The sequence below is a fragment of the Corythoichthys intestinalis genome, chromosome 10, assembly GCF_030265065.1.
Source record: "Corythoichthys intestinalis isolate RoL2023-P3 chromosome 10, ASM3026506v1, whole genome shotgun sequence".
In the NCBI taxonomy this organism is placed as follows: Eukaryota; Metazoa; Chordata; class Actinopteri; order Syngnathiformes; family Syngnathidae; genus Corythoichthys; species Corythoichthys intestinalis.
This window is the reverse complement of record NC_080404.1, coordinates 6,182,914-6,205,667: the sequence shown is the minus strand read 5'-3', so window position 1 is coordinate 6,205,667 and position 22,754 is coordinate 6,182,914. Positions and strand designations below refer to the sequence as shown.

At 41.6% G+C, this 22,754-nt stretch overlaps 1 protein-coding gene across 10 annotated transcripts in view; it reads right to left on the bottom strand.

The window, feature by feature from the left end:
• The window catches only part of ltbp1 (latent transforming growth factor beta binding protein 1), a 153,149-nt gene that overhangs the window by 53,526 nt on the left and 76,869 nt on the right, over window positions 1-22,754 (bottom strand). For 6 of the 10 annotated variants that reach the window (XM_057847839.1, XM_057847843.1, XM_057847847.1 and 3 more), the window contains 5 exons: window positions 17,673-17,695; window positions 17,148-17,250; window positions 13,759-13,845; window positions 13,561-13,686; window positions 6,040-6,165 (listed from right to left, as the gene is read on the bottom strand). In XM_057847839.1, the coding sequence (XP_057703822.1) occupies window positions 6,040-6,165; window positions 13,561-13,686; window positions 13,759-13,845; window positions 17,148-17,250; window positions 17,673-17,695 (465 nt within the window). The remainder of the gene's footprint in view (window positions 1-6,039; window positions 6,166-13,560; window positions 13,687-13,758; window positions 13,846-17,147; window positions 17,251-17,672; window positions 17,696-22,754) is intronic. The other 4 variants (XM_057847840.1, XM_057847842.1, XM_057847844.1 and 1 more) reach the window with 2 other exon arrangements.

Here is a 22,754-nt window from a genome sequence, read left to right as displayed (position 1 = left end):
ATGGAGAGTCTGACATACTCCCATTGTGATCCTTCAAAATACCTTTTTATTATGACAAAGCAGCGAACAGGAAGGGATTATGGGGGGACAGAAGAAAAGAAATACAAGAGAAGAAAGAAAAGAAACACATACACAAACAACAACAAGAAATACATTGAACATCTAAACTAGTTACTAATATGCTGGTGCTATCGTCAGCGAGATGTATTTCCGGTTTACACCATGTGGGGGCCAATTGGCCAGTGAAAGAGGAGAATGGGGGTGGGGGTGTCTATAAGACTATAAGCTAAGTGATTGAAAGCGGTAGAGTGTACACAAATCAGTTCTGTGATCTAGAACCCAGTAATCGTGTGAATCTCTTATGAGTGTAAGCCCGATGGCGACCAACCCTACGCCGCCGCATCGCCAATCCCGGCACCGGAACCTCCAACCCGAGCATGCCCTACCACATCCAGCAGCACGCAAGCCCCACCGGGCGCGCGACAGCCACGCAGACGGACGGAGAAACCGCGCGGGCGCCAACCCAGGGCCACGGCCCCCACCCAGCCAGCCCGGGGAGGGAGGGCGGGGGGGGGGGGGGTCGGGGGGTCCATGCGCAGCCCATCCCTCCTCCCGCCGCCCAGCAAAGGAGCCACCGTCCCCCCCCCCGGGACCCAGGGTGGTCCCCCGGGCCACCCGCGCGCCCATCAACCGGCCTTCAGGGATGGCAGGAGGGGACGCAACCCCACGCCTACACCCACCCCCGCCCGCCCACCCGGGCCACGAGCCACAGCCACAGCCCCCCAACCGGCACGGCACGCCACGGGACCCCCAGCGGCCCACCAAGCCCCAGGCAAGGCAGGGTCCCCCGCGAAGGTGGAGGCAGGAGAACGCCCAGGAACTGCCACGGGGCGATGCAAGATCGGAGACCCGACCCCCGAACCCACTCCCGCGGCCGGCAGCCGAGGCAGAGGGAAGGCCACACCCCGGGAGCCACGCCATATAGAAAAAGTGTGGGACCCACCTACCACCCTATTACTGTACCCCCAGCACCGTGATGGGGGTGTGAGGGGAGGGTAGTGCAATGTATGCATTAAAATAGGAGAGCTTGGCTTGGGGCAGTGGGACCGCAGCATGGAGTTTCTGTCCAGCCGCCCGTCCCACCGCCCTTTGCCGGAGCTCTCCTGTGGAGTATGATGTGTGTGGTGCATTTAAAAAAGGTGCAGGGATGGCGGGGCCTGTGGTGAGGAGGCAGCCGTGAGGCCCCCCCCCACAACAGGTCCCAACCATCCCACAACCTTGGTGTGTGGTGCATTAAAAACAGGGGGGAGTCGGGCTGGGACTGTAAAGCCCCGTCCCAACTCTCCCCGGAGAAATGTATGAGCATGTAAGTGCCAGGGTGAAAAATATTTACAGTGCCGAAGTGAGAAGTGTGTGAGTTAAGAGGCAGGCTCCCGCGGGCGTGGCCCCGTCCACCAGAACCACCGGCCCCAGGGCGGAAGAAGCGTCAGGGCCCCGATCAATCCCCGCCCCAGACCACCCACGGCGCCTCCGCGACCGCCCACCCCCCTCCCACCCACCGAGCACCCACCCCGCACCCCGAGCAGGCGCCACACCAAGCGCCGGCGACCAGGGGGCGTCCACCCCACCGGCAAGGGACAGCAAGCCTCACCCTAGGCCCCGCGGGCCCCAAGAGGCCCCGCCAACGACCCCGCCGGCCGGGGGGCAGCCGCGGCCGCCGCGGCCCAGGGAGGCGGACAGGGCCGGAAACAGACCAAGGGGAGGGAAGCGCACCCCCCACAACCCACCCCCGGGCCAAGAGGGGCGCGCGGTATGGCACCAGAGGGCACCTCCCCGGCACCCGGTACAGGGAGACGCGGCTCCGGCCGGGCGGACCTGGGAGGGAACCATGGCTGCCGCATACACCCCCCGGCCCCCACCCCAACTCCACCCCACCCCGGCCGGCCGGGGGAGGACCGCGGCCCCGGACTGGCACCCGCGCGGCCCCCCCACCCGCCTACGACACCAGCGCGCGCCCGACGGGACCCCCCGCACAGCCAGACGCAACCAGACAAGCCCCGGCCGAAAATCCCGGGGGCCAAGACCGGCGGCGGGACGGCCCAGGGCAGGATGCCAACAAACTCCACCTGTAAAGCTGATAGAAGAAGAGGTTTATCAAACACCATTAGATGTATGCCAAGGACCAGTGAAGTGTATTATTTACGCATAGTTCCTTAATTGTTCCAAGTCTGATAAGTAATATATAGGGTGTTCCAAAAAAAGTTGCATATGATCCCCAGTAGCTGGGTTTTCTAGTGTTAACAGGGGAACAGTTGGATTTAGCCATTAGATGAGTTATGTCATATTTACTGTTGCCACTAGTGGGGAGTTTATCCACCCAAATCAATAAAACAATGCAAACACTGTCAAAGAAAACCGTTACAACGCCACTCTAATAGTGTACCCCACGAATGATATTTTTAGACGTAACATCGCCATCGTAACGCGGAGGTGGGTCGACATAGACATGACCTCGCATACAATCGATGTTATTTCTGCGTGTTTTCTCCGGTAATCTTTTAAAAAAAAACATGCCGAGTAAACACCGCTGCTACGGAACTTGTAGAAACAACTCGAGACATTACGACATATGAAGGATGTTTTCTTCATACGTTTCCCGATACCAGAAATTCAGAGGAAAAAATGTGAAGAATGGATTAACTTGCGCGGACGTCCAAAAGACCAGTTTAACGCCATCAAGGTGAAGCCATTCACATTTCATATGCAGTAAACATTTTTGGGGGGGGGCATGGTCCTACAGAGGATGAAGAAGTAAGCCATTTTGATATTTGTACTTATTTTTTAGCGTGGCGTTTTGCTGTGCTGCTTCTGTCTGACAATGAATGACCTGCAAAAATTAAAATGGTATCTGACTTCAATTTATTTACACTTCCTCCTTACTAAAGTAATAAATGAATTAAAGACTTAAGATGACAAGGTGATTGCTACACAAAAATAGCAATGTAAATTACCCCAAAGAACGGTCAGAGACGTAAGACAACCAGAGGAAATAATAAATAAGAAAGACAGGGCATATGGTGGTGAAGGATAGATTGTTGAAACTGGAGAATGTCATTGTCAGGCATACGTAAGGCAATGCACACAAGAAAAAGGTGTCGATAAAAAAGCTACCTCTGGATCAGGTCGGCTCTTTTTCAGCCCTCGACACTCAAGCATTCTCTTTAACTGAGCATTTGTATGTTCTTCCACATCCTTACCAGTGAATTTGGCACCATGGACATCATTTTCGGACAGTAGGTAGGTTTAATACAGCAAACATCTCATTCGTACACTATTTAAGTGCATTTAGCATTAGGGGCAAACATGAGCTTGACCCGCCTAGCAACAGTTGCTAACATCATGAATATTAATGAGCAAAATTGAGGTGTTTACTGCGGTACGCCAAATAGAATAAAATGGCTTCCTGTGAGTCAATAGATAGATTATAAAATTTCATGTGATGTAAAGCACGTTAAATTTTGCTATTGAAATAAATTTGCTTTACCTCATTAGTTCTGTTCAGTTTTAGTGTCATATAAATCAAGGAATACCGTAATTTTCCGAATAAAAGGCGCACCCGTGCATAATGTGCACCCCAAATTTACATGTAAAATCTAGGGAAAATGATTTTACCCGTTTATAACGCGCACCCTAATTTTAGCACCAATAAATAGAAGAATATAAGAAAACAGAGCCTCGTGTACAGACACAGAAATGTCATTTTACTGACTGATGAAACACAGCACAAGCATAGCACATTGGTAGTCCAAAACATTACCATAAACTGACAATATTTATGGTAATAATATGATTTGACAACTTCTCCAACTTACCAGAATCTAAGAGAAAACAAAACAGATGTGGCTTTTCTTTTAAACGCTGCTGTATAACTTGCTCGTTTCATCATAATGAATAAATGTTTCTTCCATGGATTGATACCGTAAAATGAAAGTGAGAACGTAAGTCGGAACTCCGAGAGAGCTCATCGCTGTCGACACGACAGTAACAATAGGAACCATTGTTATTTGGGTTTGAGTTTCCCGAGGGACAGATATAGTTGACGGACACAGGAAGTCTGTGTGCTTACGTTTGTTATGGTCCGAGTTGTGGAGATGCAATAAACGTTGACTCAAATGAGTTCAAGAAACTAAATTTTGTGCTTTATGGAGAGTGAAAAAAGCAGAATTTAACACAGACGAAATCATTCGGCCGATCATAGTGAAGTATTACCGAAACAAAATGGTGACGACACGTACCGTAATTGTTGGCAACGGATCGCCGCATACCTTTCTTCAACACAACGTGGCCGTGTCAATAAAAAAAAATCGGTTTATAAAAATATATATATTTATATATCAGGGGTCGCGTTAACCGAATATTTTCCGTCGTTGACCGGTTTTTTAAAACGGTGACGGAAAAAAGTCCAGCCGTCATTTTGACAGGTTGCAATTCAAGCCCCAGACCACAGGGTGGCAAGTGAGCATATTAATTAGCTATTGTCTCTCTTGATGCATGACGTCGTTAGCCTTACTCGGGAAAATGTCAAGGCTACTGAGTGTTTGCCTGGCACAGCCAGACTGTTCTCCCTGTATTTTTCAAACACTGAGAGAAAAGTCTGGGACACAGCCTCTCGAGTAGGTACAAAATCAATCGACAAATCAGATTTGTTTATTTGCGTGACGTGTTCTTCACGAGCAACGTCACTCTTGCGCGCCGAAAGTCGTCTCTACAAAAACACGGATGGCGGGAGAGCCGAGAATATGTTCAAATCCGCGGTAAATTCAGTTTTAAATGAGCTAAAACACATCGACACGAGACATTGACAACAGTCTGTCTCGCGCTAGCCATGTTGAATAAACTCCGTTCTCCTCGTATGTTTACTTCCGCGCGCAAGTCCCTCGTCCTGCCCTCGTCGCTTTGCTAACGGCACGTCTGCCCGTCGCTGATTGGTGCACCCCGCTGTCTGTTTGCCTCTTGTTAAGCTTGTTAGGACAGAATATTAATTAAAAATGAATGAAAACTAAATACTATTGAATATGTCATTATTATCATTTTAAAATTGTAAGTGACGGGTAAAAATAGATTATGACCGGATTTTTATGACACTGTCAGTCAAAATGACAGACAACGAAAAAGTCTAGCGCAACCATATATATATATATATATATATATATATATATATATATATATATATATATATATATATATATATATATATATATACATATATATACATATTTCTGTCTCCATCCATGTACCCGTTTATAATGCGCACCATGATTTTACAAGTTGATTTTGGGGGGAAAAAGTGCGCGTTATATTCGGGAAATTACAGTAGTTTGCATCTTTTTAGAACCATAAACTGAATCAACCAAAACACACCCTCAAAAAGTTATAAGACCATCTCTCTTCCACACCACTACGGAAGAGAAGGTTTTATTGAGTTTTGGGGTGATGACCATCGGCTTAGTTTGCGCTCAAGAGTTCCAATTCAGTTTCCTCTTTGTGGTTGGGGAATTCTGTGTCAAATTGACAAGAAACCACATAATAACTGACTACCTCATATTTATATGAGAGTAAGAGCGAGGAAGCGGGAAGCAGGGAGGTGCTGATTTTAGTAACGGTGTGGTCAGTGTGGGTCCATCCAAATATCCTACCTACTTTTAATTCTCTTCATACTTACATACTTGATAGTCTGTGGAACTTCGTGGTGTCCCACTGTTTCATCAAATGCTAACACAAAACGATCCCACCTTTTTTTAGTCTTTAATTAGCTATGTCATTTATTTCCATGGCATGCATAACATTTAAGTTGTCTCTTTTTATCAACCAAGCACGAAAAAGTGAGTACCGGTATTCAACTCCAATGAACAACTCCAATGAACTCACAGGGACTAAAAGATGAACATTCATTGTTAGCCCTTCCACTTTAAATGAACTGGACGTCTACCGCCGTCAATGGCAGGCAATGACTAAAGTAAGTTATGGAAACATACTGACCCAGACAAGCGGTTCCCTCTTCATCAACTAGGAATCCTTGTGGACACACACACAGGAAACTTCCCTCTGTGTTTTGGCACAGACCGGCAGAACACAAAGATGGGGTCTCCAAACATTCATCCATATCTGAACAAACACAAAATACCACAGAAACTGTTTAGAAATACAACGAGATGAAAGAAAAGACCCTTTTGTCAAGGATCACCACGGGAACCTGCATGATTTTTTTAAATTTTTTTTTTTACATCGATTGCCCTTCAAGCTGCAACCAGTTAAGACCAGTTACTTTGCACATAAGGATCACATCACAGTATACACTGCTGGCCAAAAGTATTGGCACCCCTGCAGTTCTGTCAGATAATGCTCAATTTCTCTCAGAAAATGATTGCTATTACAAATGCTTTGGTATTAACTAATTCACTCCCAGCCATTTTCACCGGAACAACCCCCTTTGCGCCCGGCCGTTTTACTGGATTTTGACTGATTTTGCAAAGCCCACAGAAAATTCTGTTCTATTGCTATATAAACATATATAAACATGGAACCCGCCTAAAGAAAGATTAGACTCTCTTCGTTCAGCAGGGAAAAAAAGTTAATTAATATCTTTTTCCATTCTTTAGAAATCAGCATTAGAAAATAGCTTAGTTTGACCAATTTTCCAATCTCTGATGAAAAATAAGAGAAACTGAGCTTTTTGTAAAAGCATACATTTCAAACCTAACTTTGACTTTATCACAGCTATTTTTTGCTTTTGTGACATCCCAAACTTCTGAATAATGTTTTCCTTGTACAAAATAAAATAAAAAACAAGACAAATAGAGCTTTTGATAGCAAAATAACAATTTATTTACACATAACTGAACTATTGAACTGAGAGATGACGCTGTTGTGGCAGCGGCTGTAACGGCACACGGGGTAAGTTGGGACACGGAAACAATTAAAAATAGAACGTCTTTATACATTTTTGGGAGCAAATGAGTTAATATCCTCATTTATTTTGCTCGCAATGAAAATACACAAAAGGGAATGAAAAAAAAAATTAATCATTATTATCTTTACACAAAACTCCTAAAATGGGCCGGACAAAAGTATTGCCACCCTCAGCCTAATACTTGTTAGCACAACCTTTAGACAACATAACTGCGAACAACCGCTTCTGGAATCCATCTATGAGTTCCTTACAATGCTGTGCTGGAATTTTAAACCATTCTTTTTTGGCCAACTGCTCCAGGTCTCTAAGATTTGAAGGGTGCCTTCTCCAAACTGCCATTTTCAGATCTCTCCACACCTGTTCTATGGGATTCAGGTCTGGGCTCATTGATGGCCACTTTAGAAGTGTCCAGTGCTTTCTCTCAAACCATTTTCTAGTGCTTTTTGGTGTGTTTTTTGGGTCATCGTTCTGCTGGAAGACACATGACCTCTGAGGGAGACTCAGCTTTCTCACACGGGGCCCTACATTATGCTGCAAAAAATTTGTTGGTAGTCTTCAGACATCATAATTCCATGTACATGGCCAAGCAGTCCAGTGCCAGAGGTAGCAAAGAAACCCCAAAACATCAGGGAACCTCCGCCATGTTTGACTGTGTGGACCATGTTCTTTTCTTTGAATGCCTCTTTTTTTTCCTGTAAACGCTATGTTTATGCCTTTTCCCAAGCTCTACTTTTCTCTCATCTGACCAGAGAACATTCTTCCCAAATGCTTTTGGCTTGGTCAGGTAAGTTTTGGCAAACTCCAGCCTGGCTTTTTTCTGTCTCTGGGTCAGAAGTAGAGGTTTCCTGGGTATCCTACCATAGAGTCCCTTTTCATTCAGATGCCAACGGACAGTACAGGTTGACACTGTTGTACCCTCGGACTGCAGGACAGCTTTAACACTAGAAGTACCAGGGGTTTTGGTGCTTCCTAATATTACCAAGGGTGTCCCATTTTGGGACACCCTGGGATCCGCCCCCAAGCCGAGCCCATCTCATTTCTACCCCTTGGCCCACCCCTCGGCCCACCCCTTTGCCTTTCAAACGAAGCAATAAGGGGTAGGGCTTGAAACATCAGCCCTAAGAATTGGCACACCTCTTTTGCAAGTAAAGAGAAAGCAGCCTACTCAAGAAAGTTTTCGCCCAACCCCCTCCTCTGCTAATGGCTCAATTTACGAGCAAAGACAAAGCAGCGGTGGCCTCAGAATTGTGACACAAATAAAACTCCATACAAAGCAGCCTCACTCTGGAAGGTTTCGCCCTTACTTTTGCATTCAAACACATTTTGCTTTCGCTCAAGTGACTTTTGTTTTTGATTGAAAATATATACTTTGATTGAAGGAACTTTTTGGGGGGGACTGACTAAGAAATAAACAAATCTACCAACAAATTTATCAACCAACAGTAGGCTTTCAAAGCAGTGATTGATTTTAATAAAATATAAAAACATATCAAAAGCAAAACAAATACAACAATTTCTTTGGCTGTCTTTATTTTGAGGCAACTTTTGCATTCAAACATTTTGCTTTCATTCAAGTGACTTTTGTCACGCAAAGAGAATAAGCTTCGTCAGCAGCCCCTCACACCCAGTCCCCGTAAAAGAGCCAAGTGTCAAATTAGAGTTGAATGCTCACGGAACTCTGCAACCAGCAGATGTGTTCACTTCTACAGGTACACCTGTGGCAAATGCAAGAAGGAGCCAGCAATGGAGTGCCAACCCTCTTATGACAGCCCAGGCAGAAAACGCCACCACCACTGCTGAGACACCATGTATTTTGCATGATGACTATAATGAAAAAACACAAAAGTCACTTGAATGAAAGCAAAATGGGTTTGAATGCAAACGTTGCCTCAAAATAAAGACTGACAAAAAAATTCTTGTGTTGGTATCTTTATTTTGCTTTTGATATGTTTTTATATTTTATTAGAATCACTCACAGATTTGAGGTTGATAAATTTGTAGCTAGATTTGTTTACTTCTTGGTCAAGCCAAAACAAAAAGTTCCTTCAATCAAAATATATATTTTCAATCGAGAAAAAAAAAAGTCACTTGAAAGCAAAGCAAAATGTGTTTGAATGCAAAAGTAAGGGTGAAACTTTTGCAAGTCAGGCTGCTTTTTCTTTACTTGCAATTCAGCCGTTCGCTGTGGAAGGGGTTTGGGGGGAAATTTTCAGCCATTAGCAGTGAATGGGGGATGGGCGTCATGCTACTTTCAGACACTGTTACTTCTTACTTGACAATAAACTGCTAAACGTCTGAGGATTTTTTAACAGTTGTATAATAATTCTAATTCATTCGGCTGTATTTGTTTGAATACCCTCTACATGTTAAAAAACATTTTTGAAAAGATCAGTTAACAATTTGCTGTGGATATACATTGATATACATAGATATTCAGAAATACTACAACTAAGCACACCAAGCAACAGTAGTAACAAGAAAAGCACCTCACATGAAATGGATGGAAAAAAATATGCAAGACTAGTAAATACCACTCTTGGTTCAGAAACAAGCTATCATTCAGGCAACTTTTGCATTCAAACACATTTTGCTTTCATTCAAGTGACTTTTATTTTCTATTGAAAATATATACTTTGATTGAAGGAAACTTTTTTTGGATTGACTAAGACATACACAAATCTACCTACAAATTTATCAACCTACAGTAGGCAAGTAAGAAATAAGTGTCTGAAAGTAGCCTGACTAGTAGTAGTAGCGAAAGAGAAAGCAGCCTCACTCAGCAAGGTTTCGCCCAACCCTCCCACCCCTCAGCTAAAGTAGCCTGACTGAGCCTGTTTCGCCCAACCCCCTCTTCAGCTAAAGTAGCCTATCAGACACTTATTTCTTACTAGACACTAAACTGCTATACTTCTGAGAATATTTTGATAACAGTATTTTAATAATTCTAATTTATTCGGATGTATTTGTTTGAATACCCTCTACATGTTAAAACACATTTTTAAAAAGATCAATTAACAGTTTGCTGTGGATATACATTTATATGCATAGATATTTAGAAATACTACAACTAAGCACACCAAGCAACAGTGGTAACAAGAAAAGCACCTCACATGAAATGGCTGGAAAAAACATATGCAAGACTAGTAAATACCACTCTTGGTTCAGAAAAAAACTATCATTCAGGTTTCATACAATGGTGTAAATATTACATTGAATTTGAAACCAAACTAAATTAAACTGAACTAGTGCTCCACATCTATGTGCATGTGTTGTGGACCCTTCCGTTTGTTACAAGTGTTTGTTTTGTTTGCTTCGCTTTGCTTTGCTTAATATAATATAATATAATATAATATAATATAATATAATATAATATAATATAATATAATATAATATAATATAATATAATATAATAACACTATTAATTAAATAGATAATAACCAAATAACCCTCTCTGGGTTCTTCACAGAAAAAAGCCAGGAAATAAATAATACTATTGAAAAAAAATACTATATATATATATATATATATATATATATATATATATATATATATATATATATATATATATATATATATATATATATATATATATATATATATATATATATATATATGTATATATGATTTTTTTTTTTTTTTTACAATTTATTTTATTTTATTTATTTATTTTTTGTTTTTGTTCAGGGGGCCGGACCAAATGTGGCCCGTGGGCCGTAGTTTGGGGGACCCCTGAATTAGTTGTTTGAATGAGACCAGGGCTTTCTCTTTTTTTACACACAATAGCAGCCTTTCACACAGTGCAACATCTGAACTCCGGTGCAAAATCAGTAATAACAGTCAGTCACTGTATTTTAGTCACAACAACCCATCAATAAAATATAGTTAACGAGCATTGACGGATGAAAGAGTTTGATCTTGCCAGAGTCACACACTTCTGAAGTGCCGCATACGTCAATTATCGTTTAACTTGTTAACCCTTTAACACCGAACGTGTCAGCAGCGACCCGTTTACGCATATCGTCTTTGAAGCTTCGTCACGGTGTAATTACGTCACCCACGTGCCACTGGTTGGTCTCATTTGAAAGTGCGGAAGTTGATGTCCACACCAGTTTTTATTTGAAGTCAATCGACCTAGAAAAACGGGAGATAATGTCATTTGAGTTTTATAGTTTTATTGCACTCATAAATATGCATTATAATGCTGCATGGACCGTGTATCTATCTCCATATTTTCATCATTTCTTGTCCTTTTTCAAAACCGAAAGCAGCACAAAAGACTACATATCCCAAGAGCCGTTGTGATGTCAGGAAGGACGAACCGAATATGAACATTTTTAATAAATTTCCGAGCGAGGCACCAACTAATGAAAGGGAGGCATGCAAAGCAAGCAACGGACGGTTGGATTCAGCGAGCGACTTTGAAACGTGCAGAATGAATCGAAAACTACATTTAGCGCAAGCTAATGCATTATTTCATTAACTCAAGGAAGAAGATGAGCTGTATTTGTGGTTGTTTTCTTTGGATGAGACGGTGTCTCGGCAAGTAGAAGTGACAGCAGCGCGCAAAAGGCAAAAGAGTAGGTTGTGTGATGTTGTGTGTGACGCAGCTCCGCGACCTGTTCAAGAAGAAGCTTTATTGAGTGCGCAAAAAAAAAAAAAAAACTTTATTGGGTCGCATGCCTGAAAAATTTGAATTGAACTGAACTACTTGTCAATATTTTTTAAAATACTTTTTTTCAATGTTATATATATTTTTTCTTCACTATAATCTTTTCAATTTTTATGCACATGTGTGTTTGAGAAGCTTGATTGCATGTACGTGTATACGTTTGATAAGGTGATGGGTACAACACCTATTTTCACAAAGAGATATCCTCCAAACCTTTTTTGTGTTAGATGATATATTTAATTTTTTTCTCACTATTTTGCATTGTATATAACCTGTTTTGACCATAGTATGTGTAAAGGCCAAAAACGCCTATGACCATACCTGCTGTTTGTGTTGAATTGTCAAACATAAAACTATTCAATCTTATTTTTTTCTACTGAATGTTTATCCTAACAAGTTGAATAAATATTATCAAGCTTCAAAACGGTTGGTTGAGCATGTTTGGTTGTCAATGGGACATCAACATTACAAATTTTGAAAAAAGATTTTGGGATTTTTTTGGGTCCAAAATATGGATTATAATTGGTCAGTGAAGAAAACAACAGTTTGGACACGAAGTTCAAGGTGTCCTGAAAAAAGGGACCCAACGTGGCCATTGTAAACAATTTTTTCTTTGAAATATAAAGGTAACATCAAATGCATGCAAATTCGGCCAAAACAGGCTTAGGTGTTAAAGGGTTAAACTTATTGTGTGTAAGTGAGGAGCTCAGAGCATATTTGAGTAGACTAACTCAGTGAAGCATTTAATAAAGCCATTTTTCTACTACTACTTTATTCATGTTTAAAAAGAATTCGGTGGAACAGTAACATGTTTCAAACTTATCATAAGTATTACATTTATCCATCCATCCATTATCTTCCGCTTGTTCCGGGGAGTATTACTTTTAAAGAGCTTAAAATAAGATTTATTAATATATATATACATCTTTAATTATACTTTGGGGGGAAAAAAAGTGAAAAAACATGTCTTATATGCATCTCTTTCCAATGCTAAATCTGTATAAATACCAGGGGTGTAACGGTACACAAAAATCTTGGTTCGGTACGTACCTCGGTTTTGAGGTCACGGTTCGGTTCATTTTCGGTACAGTAAGAAAACAAAACGCAAAATATAAATGTGCTAGTTGTTTATTACACAACTTTGTGCTTTCAACAATAGGAACATTAGCCTATACAAAGGGTTATACTTTTGTTCGGTGCTGTTCCAGTGAGATATACAAAGATGACTACCTGAAGAAAACATAAAAATTCCCTCAGTCCTTGATGATATGGGGCTGCATGTCAGGCAAAGGCACTGGGGGAGATGGCTGTGGTTAAATCTTCAATAAATCCACAAGTTTACATTGAAATTTTAGACAGCTTTCTTATCCCTTCAATTGAAAATATGTTTGTCATTTTCCAAGATGACAATGCATCATGCCACAGAGCTAAAATTGTTAAAGCATTCCTTGGGGAAAAACTCATCCAGTCAATGTCAAGGCCTGCAAATAGCCCAGATCTCAACCCTATTGAAAACCTGTTGTGGAAGTTGAAAAAAATGGTCCAGAGCAAGGCTCCGACCTGCAAGGATGATCTGTCAACTGCAATCAAAGAGAGTGCTCGTCCGAGACTGGTGATTCCATACTTTTTGCTAGGGGTTGTAGAATGATTCAAATGTGTTTGTCAGTTGTTTAATTCCGGTTTTACCCCAATTATGAAATTTAATATGGCCTGTCAGTAGTGTTTGGAACAGATTAGGGCATTTACATGTAAAACGCATCTACGAAAATTTCGGGTTACGAGACTACTTCCAGAACCAATCCATGTTGTAAGTAGAAGTACCACTGTAAATGGAAAAATTGACAGCCAATCCACGTGATCGATATTGGAATCATAAATGGCAGGTGTAACACATGAATAATCCTTTGAATTTTACACTCACCTACACAGAAGGTCAGTGCATCGTTCAAGCGGTATCCGTCATCACAATGGCAGGTGTAACCTTCAGCTGTGTTGTAACAAAGACCCCGTCCACAAATATAAGGGTTGATCTGGCATTCATCCACCTCTGTTATGGAAGTAACAATAAAGTAACTTGAGCAAAACAGGATTGAACTGCGAAGCAATGAGTCGACCATACCTGCAGACTGAGTTGGAGCAATGTCTTGGCCTGCATTAGAGGGGAGAATCTCCACCGGAACAGGGGGAGAGCTCTGCTCAACCACCTCTATCATATTCAAAAGACAAATGACCTATTACTAATACTTGTAATGATTTTTAAATAAAAACATTCAGTACTCTTTGAAATCTGCATTCTTTGGGGGGTAGATTTTCCAAATATTGAAACTATACGACGTACAGTAAGTGTTGTTCCACATCCCTGTATCTCTAAAATAAATATTGTGTTTAGGTTTTTATTAGAAGGGTCAAGATTTTGAGGGAGTTTTCCTGTCTCTTACAAATACAGTATGTCACTGCCCATACCTTTCTTAATTATTCATTCATTCATTCATTTTCCATGCCGCTTTTCCTCACGAGGGTCACCTATCCCAGCTAACTACGGGCAGTAGGCAGGGGACACCCTGAACTAGTTGCCAGCCAATCGCAGGGCACAAGGAGACATACAACCATTCACGCACACACTCATACCTACGGACAATTTAGAGTGTTCAATCAGCCTACCATGCATGTTTTTGGGATGTGGGAGGAAACCGGAGTTCCCGGAGGAAACCCACGCAGGCACGGGGAGAACATGCAAACTCCACACAGGAAGGCCGAAGCCCGGGATTGAACCCTTGATCTCAGAACTGTGAGGCAGACGTGCTATCCACTCAGCCACCGTGCCGCCTCTTTCTTAATTACCACACAAGAAAATATTTATTTCCAGAACACAACATATCAAGACTAGAAGTAGTAGCTTTGCATTCAAAGTTAACGTTTTGTGCCTCATGCAAAAACATTGAATTGCAAAGGGTCGTTAATGTACCGTAATTTTCGGACTATAAGCCACTACTTTTATCTCTCAACTTGAATCCTGCAGTTTATACTACAGTGCAGCTTATTTGTTGATTTATTTGGGTTAACAGGTAACACTTTACTTGACAGCAGCGTCATAAGACTGCCTGAAGACAGTCATAATTATGACATGACATTATCATGGGGATTAATGAATGCTTATGACAGTTGTCATTAAGTGCATCCGGCAAATTTATGTCCAGCTTGGACCTTTTACATCCATTCAGAAGTGAGATAATTTGCCAGATGACACAAAATGATGTCTGTCATAAGCGTTCATTAATGCTCATGGCAGGCTCGTGTCATAATTATGATGGTCTTATGGTGCCACTGTCAAATGAAGTGTTACAAAATTTCATAACTAGCAATTAATGAAACGATTCGAACAGTAACTGAAGGAACAATTAGCTCAAAACATGAATTTTGATTGTTATTTATATCTGTTGCACTGCAATGCATGCTAGGAGGCATGTTGGACGATAATAGTTTGACAGCAGGTGGCTGCAGAGGTTAACTGTCACCCTCAAGAGAACAGTGATGGCCAAAGGAAGCTTCTTGAAGCAATCGTGGTGGTTGATTTGGTCTGATGACAGTCGTATGATGCCGCTGTCAAATGACATGTTACCGGTTATTATCTTTTGGTGTAAATATCCCATAATACAGTGAGGACAGCTGCGGCTTATAGTTCAGTGCAGCTTATCTATGACCAAATGCCGTTTTCGTTTCAAATCTGGTGGGTGGCGGCTTACAGTCAGGTGCGCCTTATAGTGCGAAAAGTATGGTAGTCTTTCATTCAACTCCCCCGTTGTATTGTTGTATTTCTTTTTTATATTTCAACCCTTGAGCCATCCTTCAAAATGTTTGAGTAAACACAGTAAATCATGTTTTCTTCAAGGATAGCAATGCGCCCATGCCCTGTATTGGCCAAGTATTACCAGAAAATGGGATTGTTTTTTTTGTTTTTTGTTTTTTTTAAAGATAAATTCTTGAAAGAACTCTTTATTAGTTTAAGCAGACTGTGTCTATTGTTGTGACTGAAATGAAGCATCCAGTTTGTTGTATAAACATGTTTGTTGACTTGAAGCTGAGATTCAGGGCATCTCAAAGCTTCGCGCACATTTATTGCAACTATATATCAGCACACGAATATTTTACAACTATTTCGAGCTTTCAATAAAGCTAAAATGCGTACAGCATATTTATAAAATTTTGGAGTAGTAACAGATTTTGAAAAGTGTCATGAATTCATATGCATAATGGAGTGGTCCCTATGTACAATGGAAATGAGCAAATACCAAATTGTGCTGTGGAAAAACTGTGCTGCTAGGTGGAAAAGTGGCTAAAGAGTAGGAAATATAGTCTACAATCAGAAGGTTGTATCTTCAGCCCTAAGATTCATTTCAGGAGTGCAGTCACGTCCATATGCGCCGTAGCCGTAATGGATTTTGTGTCTCCTAAAAGAGTCTCAAGATAGCAGGAAACAAGGTTGGTATAATAGAATAACAATAGACTAATTTGTGTAAAGGGGAACAGGCGAAGCACTGCCTCAAGCAGGCTATTTATGTGTATTTTCAACCTCAACCTTGGAAAAAGACTTTGTTAGAGTGAAGCCTATTATCACAATTACCAGACTAGTTGACAACATGGCTTCTGATTTTTTTATTTAAATTTGAGTATGTTTCTTTCGTAGTATTAGTATATTCACCTAACTCAGCTCTTCTGAAATAGTGAGGCAAAGACTTCATAATGTATTGACGGGACACGGGGCGCAGGGCCGATAAATAGGGGGCCTGCATTGTTGGTGAGGCCGTCAAAGCTGACCGAGTGGAATCACAAAGAGCTTTTTTGTTGAAAATTCTTGTGAATAAACGCTTAAACCCCTGAATTCTTTATCAATATGTACGTAAAACAGTCTCGATTCTTGTTTAAAAGCAAAACAAAAAACAAACAAAAAACGTGCTGTTAGCGTTTATTTTACGTAAATATGTCGAAGTACAACGTTAGTCTGTTAGTGAAAATAGCTAGCGGCCGCCAGATGTAAACAGAGCTTTTCTGGTGAAAATTTATGTGAATAATTCCCAGAATTCTTCATAGATATGGACGTAAAACAGTCTCGATTCTTGGTTAAAAGCAAAAAAACGTGCAGTTAGCATTTGTTTTATGTAAATATTGCCAACTATGATGCCAATGCAGTAGCGGTTAATTTCTCCCATTGATTTTTTTTCACAACGTTTCAAAATGCATGCATGGTACGAAAAATATAATAATTACTGTGAATTCTCGAACAAATCACTCCTGAGACAATCTTTTCTGTTTGTTTGCGGTTCAGCTTTCGTCCTTTTTCAACAAAAATCCGGTGTTAGATCGCCGCGTGTGCGTCTTTGTGAATAGCTCCTCCTGTGGGCGGCCCCCTACTTGAATGCGGGGCGCAGTGCATGACTGATCTGAGCCATCAATACATTATGAAGTCTATGAGTGAGCCGCTTTTCCAGCATGTAAAGGGTAGACAGACACCTGGGTAAGTTGCATTCATCTTGACAGTGGATACACCAGGAGATAGTTGGGGTAGTATGGAATCAACAACTGGTCTAATGCTAACTGCAGGTACAACCAGCTCCTTCAACAACAAAACAGAGAATATTAACAATAGAACAAGTTCAAATGGGAAGTAGAATTTTTAACTTTAACATTCAGCTTGCACGTGAAGCAAATGGAGCTTTTGCCATGCAAGATGCATGCTGCCAAGAACATTAGCGATCTGATTATACGTTAGCTGAGTGCTACTCAGTTAGCATGTAGAACTTTTCAGCAGGGGAGCCGAAAGACAAATTGTCTGCCACTTGTACCCTGGATTGCCCTAAGGACAAAGAGTCCAAGCTATATTGCATTTACTATCTATTACAAATTATTAACGCTTAGTAAATACCTTCGGGCCACCAAGTAAGGCAACAAAGTGTCTGACTTCATGCAAATAAAATTTGGTTCCATTCAGCAGCTTATTGTACTTTAGCGCATGCTAGATTTCTCAATCCAACCTACCTGATCCGGGGCAGCGGTTGCTACTGACCGCAAAGTACAAAAAAGAAAAATTACTGTAAATATAAACATACCAGACTACAAACAGCAACATCGAAATTGCTCAATCAATACTTGATTGACCAAAAACCTCTTTGTTAACGAGATGATGCCAAGTTGGGTCCTTCTCGGCCGTCTTTCAGAGCAGCCACAAGGAGATGATTATCTTTTCATCTCATTATGAACATTTTAGAATTTAAAGGGTGAGAAGCTCGATCATATGGAAGGGACTCAGGGTTGAGCCGCTACTTCTCCGCGTTGAGGAGAGCCAGTTGAGGTGGTACGGGCATCTGGTTCGGATGCCCCTTGGACTCCTCCCTGAGGAGGTGTTCTAGCCCAAAGGCTGAAGAGACTATGTCACTCAGCTGGCCTGGGAACGCCTTGGGACCCTGCCTGAGGAGCTGGTTGAAGTGGCTCGGGGGAGGAAAGTTTGGGCTTGCCTGCTAAAGCTGCTGCCCCCGCGACCCGTCCCCATATTAAGCAGTAGATAATGGATGGATAGATAGAATTAAAAATAGGTTTTATTTCAACCAGTGTTGTTTTCATCGACAATGACGATAACGAAATTATTTCGTTGACGAACAATGTTTTCATGACGATGAGGTGACATCTGGTTCGGATGCCGCCTGGACGCCTCCCTGGAGAGGTGTTCCGGGCATATCCCACCGGCGGGACGCCCAGGGGACGACCCAGGACACGCTGGAGAGACTATGTCTCTAAGTTGGCCTGGGTACGCCTTGGAATCCCGCCGGAGGAGCTGGTTGAAGTGGCTGGGGAGAGGGAAGTCTGTGCTTCCCTGTTAAAGCTGCTGCCCTTGCGACCCGAGACCAAACAAGCGGAAGATGATGGATGGATGGATGGATGGATGGATGGATGGATGGATGGATGGATGGATGGATGGATGGATGGATGGATGGATGGATGGATGGATGGATGGATGGATGGATGGATGGATGGATGGATGGATGGATGGATGGATGGATGGATGGATGGATGGATGGATGGATGGATAGTGTGGTAAAGTCTGTGATAGTCCAAAAGAGGATTGAAAAATGTATGTGATTTGTGGTTGTTAGCCATCGTTTTCACTTTTATTTCTGTGAGACCCTGTGTACTGCGGTTGTACATCGGTCACGTAAAAGTAGATCCATTATAGATATGTGGAAGATATATAGCACCCTATAAATCAGAATTGGAGATTCAGACCTGATGTATATCGAGCCCAAGAGAACCCTTCGTGAATGTAAATATTACGGGTTGATGACATGCAGTGATAAACACTATTCTGGTTCAGTAATAAATTGTGGGCATTACAGAGGGATAAAGCCCCAAAACATACAACCACAGCAACCCGAGAATTCCGAAAGAAGAATTTAAATGAATTCTGTCATCCAAATGTGATACAAATTTGATAAAAAACTAGAAGAAAGTTGTTTAAACTGTGACATATAAAAATTATTAAAACATCTGCATTTTTTTCTACTTCTTCTTCTATTTTGGCCTACTAGACTAATGTATTTTAACTCATTGCCTGCCATGGACGGTGATAGATGTCTACTTTATTTGAACTTGGAAGACTGGCAGTGAATGCAATTTTCTAGTATTGGTCAATAATACGATGAGGAGTGGAATTATTTTAGAAAAAATAGTATTTTACATTCAGATTCTTGATTTACATGTACAGTGGGGAGAACAAGTATTTGATACACTGCCAATGGGTTTTCCCATTGACAGTGTATCAAATACTTGTTCTCCCCAATGTAGTTTCTGATTTAGTCTTCTGTTCCGATCATGTGATTGGAAATCAGGCCAATCGTGCCATTTTTCAAAGGATCGGAATCAGGTGAAAAGGATCGGGGTTTTTAATTAAAAATATATATTTATGTTTTCTGCTTCATGCTCGTACAGCCTCTCACTGTTCCTCCTGCTGTTTCTCTTGGTCAGCAGTGCACTGGAGTTTGCTTGTTAAAGTTAACAATTATTGACAGGCAGTGAAGCTTTTTATTTTGCCAGAAAAGCTTGGGAGCGCTACCTTCAAAGGCGCCGAATCCATCAATCATCGTTTGGCTTGTTAAACACTTGCGGTAGTGTGCTGTGGCAACTCATTCAGTGTGTGTTAGTGAGCAGCTGTTCTCAGCAGCGTGAGCGGATTTGAGTGGACTGACTTAATGGAGCATTTAATAAAGAGAAACATTTTTCTACGTTATTCTTGTTTTAAAATAATTCATATTACAAAGGCGGCACGGTGGGACTGTAACATGTTTAAAACTAGAGCTGTCCCGACTAGTCGACATGGTCGACGTCATCGATGACGTAAATCCGTCGACGAGCACAACATCCCGTCGACGGCTAATGAAGGGTTAAAAAATATATGCGTGGATAGTTCAGAATGTCGCACGCTTGGTATGCAAGCGGGGAAAGCGGCACAAAGCCAAAAAAACGCACCAGAGTCCAAGACATTGACTTATTTTTAAAGAAACAAAGGAGGGTAGGTACACTGTTGTGTCCTGTCTCTTCAATGCCAAGCTTGGCTGCACGTCGGCCGTGAATGATAATGACAGGACATTGTAAGTCCTTCTAACTAACTAATGACATGTTTTATTGAAGTTGCTAAGCCTGTCGCGATATGCAATAAGTCCATTTATCGCATGGTAAATAAAAATGAGGGCGGTCGTTTTCACGGTTGCATTTTATCGCTGCGCGCGCGTGCGTGCTGATGGTTTTCTCTCATCAACACGCTGTAGTATTAAAGTTCAGACATACAAAATAAGAAAACACATCTATATTAAACACTATATACGTATACTATATATACACTGCCAATGGGAAAACCCATTGGCAGTGTATCAAATACTTGTTCTCCCCACTGTACGTTAGCATTGCTACTTTGAGGTGAATGGGGAAAAAAGACGACCTACTTTAGCCGGCTATAAAACAGGCAGCCTTCTCCAAAACTTGCAGTTAAAAGGTGACACTTCAAACATGAAAAATCGCTGGTTAACAGCATTTGCAAAAGGAAAAAAAAATCTATTACTGACAACAAATGCAATGACAAAAAGTGCTTTTTTGCGGAGTGTAAAGCTTAAATTAGCGGTTTAGCGAACGTACTTCCGGTGAACATTTCAAAATAAAAGCATGTAATGTTCGTCATATACGTAAATAACGATTTCTGGCGTTAATCCCACATATTTGAGATTCTACACTAAGACTACCTTTAAAATGACACCCTTTATGAAAATTCTGATTGGCAATGAATAATTATTATAATACTATTATATATAGTACTACAGTATACTATAATATTAATGCTAGGTATTTTTTAAAGAATTGTTTTGAATCATTTTGGAAAGGTGAAGTCAGTGTTCTGAATCTGTTTACATTCCATTCTTTTGCACAAGTTAATTCTATCAGCATTCGAACTCATTGTTTATTTGTGATTTATAATTGTAATTTATCTGTTTATTTGTACTTCAATCAAGGATTTAAGTGTTCCAAAATGTTTTTGTGAATTGACAAGCGTAAAAAATTTTTTTCATTGCTAAATTAGTAAAAAAAATAAATAAAATAAAAAAAAAATTTAAATTATAAGATTAGTCGACTAATCGTAAAAATAGTCGGCTGACTAATCGGGAGAAAATTAGTCGTTTGGGACAGCCCTATTTAAAACGTTTTTTTTTTAAACAACACTTTTTTCAGTATCGGATCGGGACTCTGTATCGGCAGATTCCCAAAATCAGGTGACACGGACGCAAAAATATGTGCATTCCTACTTCTGTCAATTTGTCTATGTCCTCTTTTGTGAAGCCTTATCTTTTATTTAGTTTCTCTCACTTGCAAATGCAATCTTGGGGGCAATAAATTGTATTCTCTATTGAGGGAGAGCCTGTGACACAGAAAAAGCATGTTTATTTCATATTAATCGCAGTATTTTATGCTCCTGAATGAAACAGACCACTTGGATGTGTGTTGAAGCGATTGATATATTTATTCAATTTTTTGAATCCCGCGCCATATAAAATGAGTGCCTTCCGGCCAGAGTCTGGCCATTACAGCCATTACAATAGTATGCAGAACGACAGCGGATTCAGCTGATTTTGCGGATTAATTTGTTTATTTTTTGCGTCACGCCAGCCCAATGTTCTGCAGGCTTTTGTTGCTACACCAGGGAGAGTGGTGCTAGGCTTTTTGGATTTCCAAAGAAATCCTGTTAACCGCGAAGAATGGGCAAAACAAGTCCGACAATCTAGAGACCACTGGATGGATGACGAAGTGAGTTAGCTACCTGTTTTATGTTATTCAAATACTGGGATCATGGCAATTTTTCTAATAAGGAGGTGGCATGCATTTTGTGGGTGACAATCTTCCCTGTCCACCGAGAAGGCCACTCGGCCGACGACCGGTGGCTTGTCGCACACCATGGTCGCTGGCTGATAAAGGTGGTATACAGCGCTATCCACGGATTGGGCCTGGAGGAGCCCCCCGCTCTCGTGTCCGGTTCTCAATCATGTCCAAACTTCCAGCCCCCTAGAGAGCGCTATACCCGGCTTGTGCTCGGGCAGCCACGCGCTCCAACGTTGACCAGTTTGTCCACCACGAATGCGCCATTTTTGGCGTTCATTCCCCTCTGCATCCCCGATGACGAGCACTGCACCGCCTGCCTGCTGGGGCCGAAGCAGAACAACAAGCCAAAACTTGCTCGCCACCGGGGGCTGGCCGATCAGTGAAGGAAATAACCCCCGCCAGCTTGTATGACATGAGTCGGGGTTTTTTGTGTGATTTTTAATTTTCGAAAGGTGAGGAAGAGACTTGGAAGAGCCGCTCGGTTCGGGTCAGCATGTCGCCTAGCTCTCAGACCTCCTGTTTTGTTTACGCTCTTTCCTCCGTCTCAGGGAAATAGCCGGACTAACTCCGGTGGCATAAATTACCGTTCGGGAGGTTTTGGCAATTTTGACCAACATGCGGTAATCTAGCCCTGTCGTACTGAATAAATGCATTTTTAATAGTTCATATTCCATTTAGCACAAGATTGGTATTTGTCATGACCAT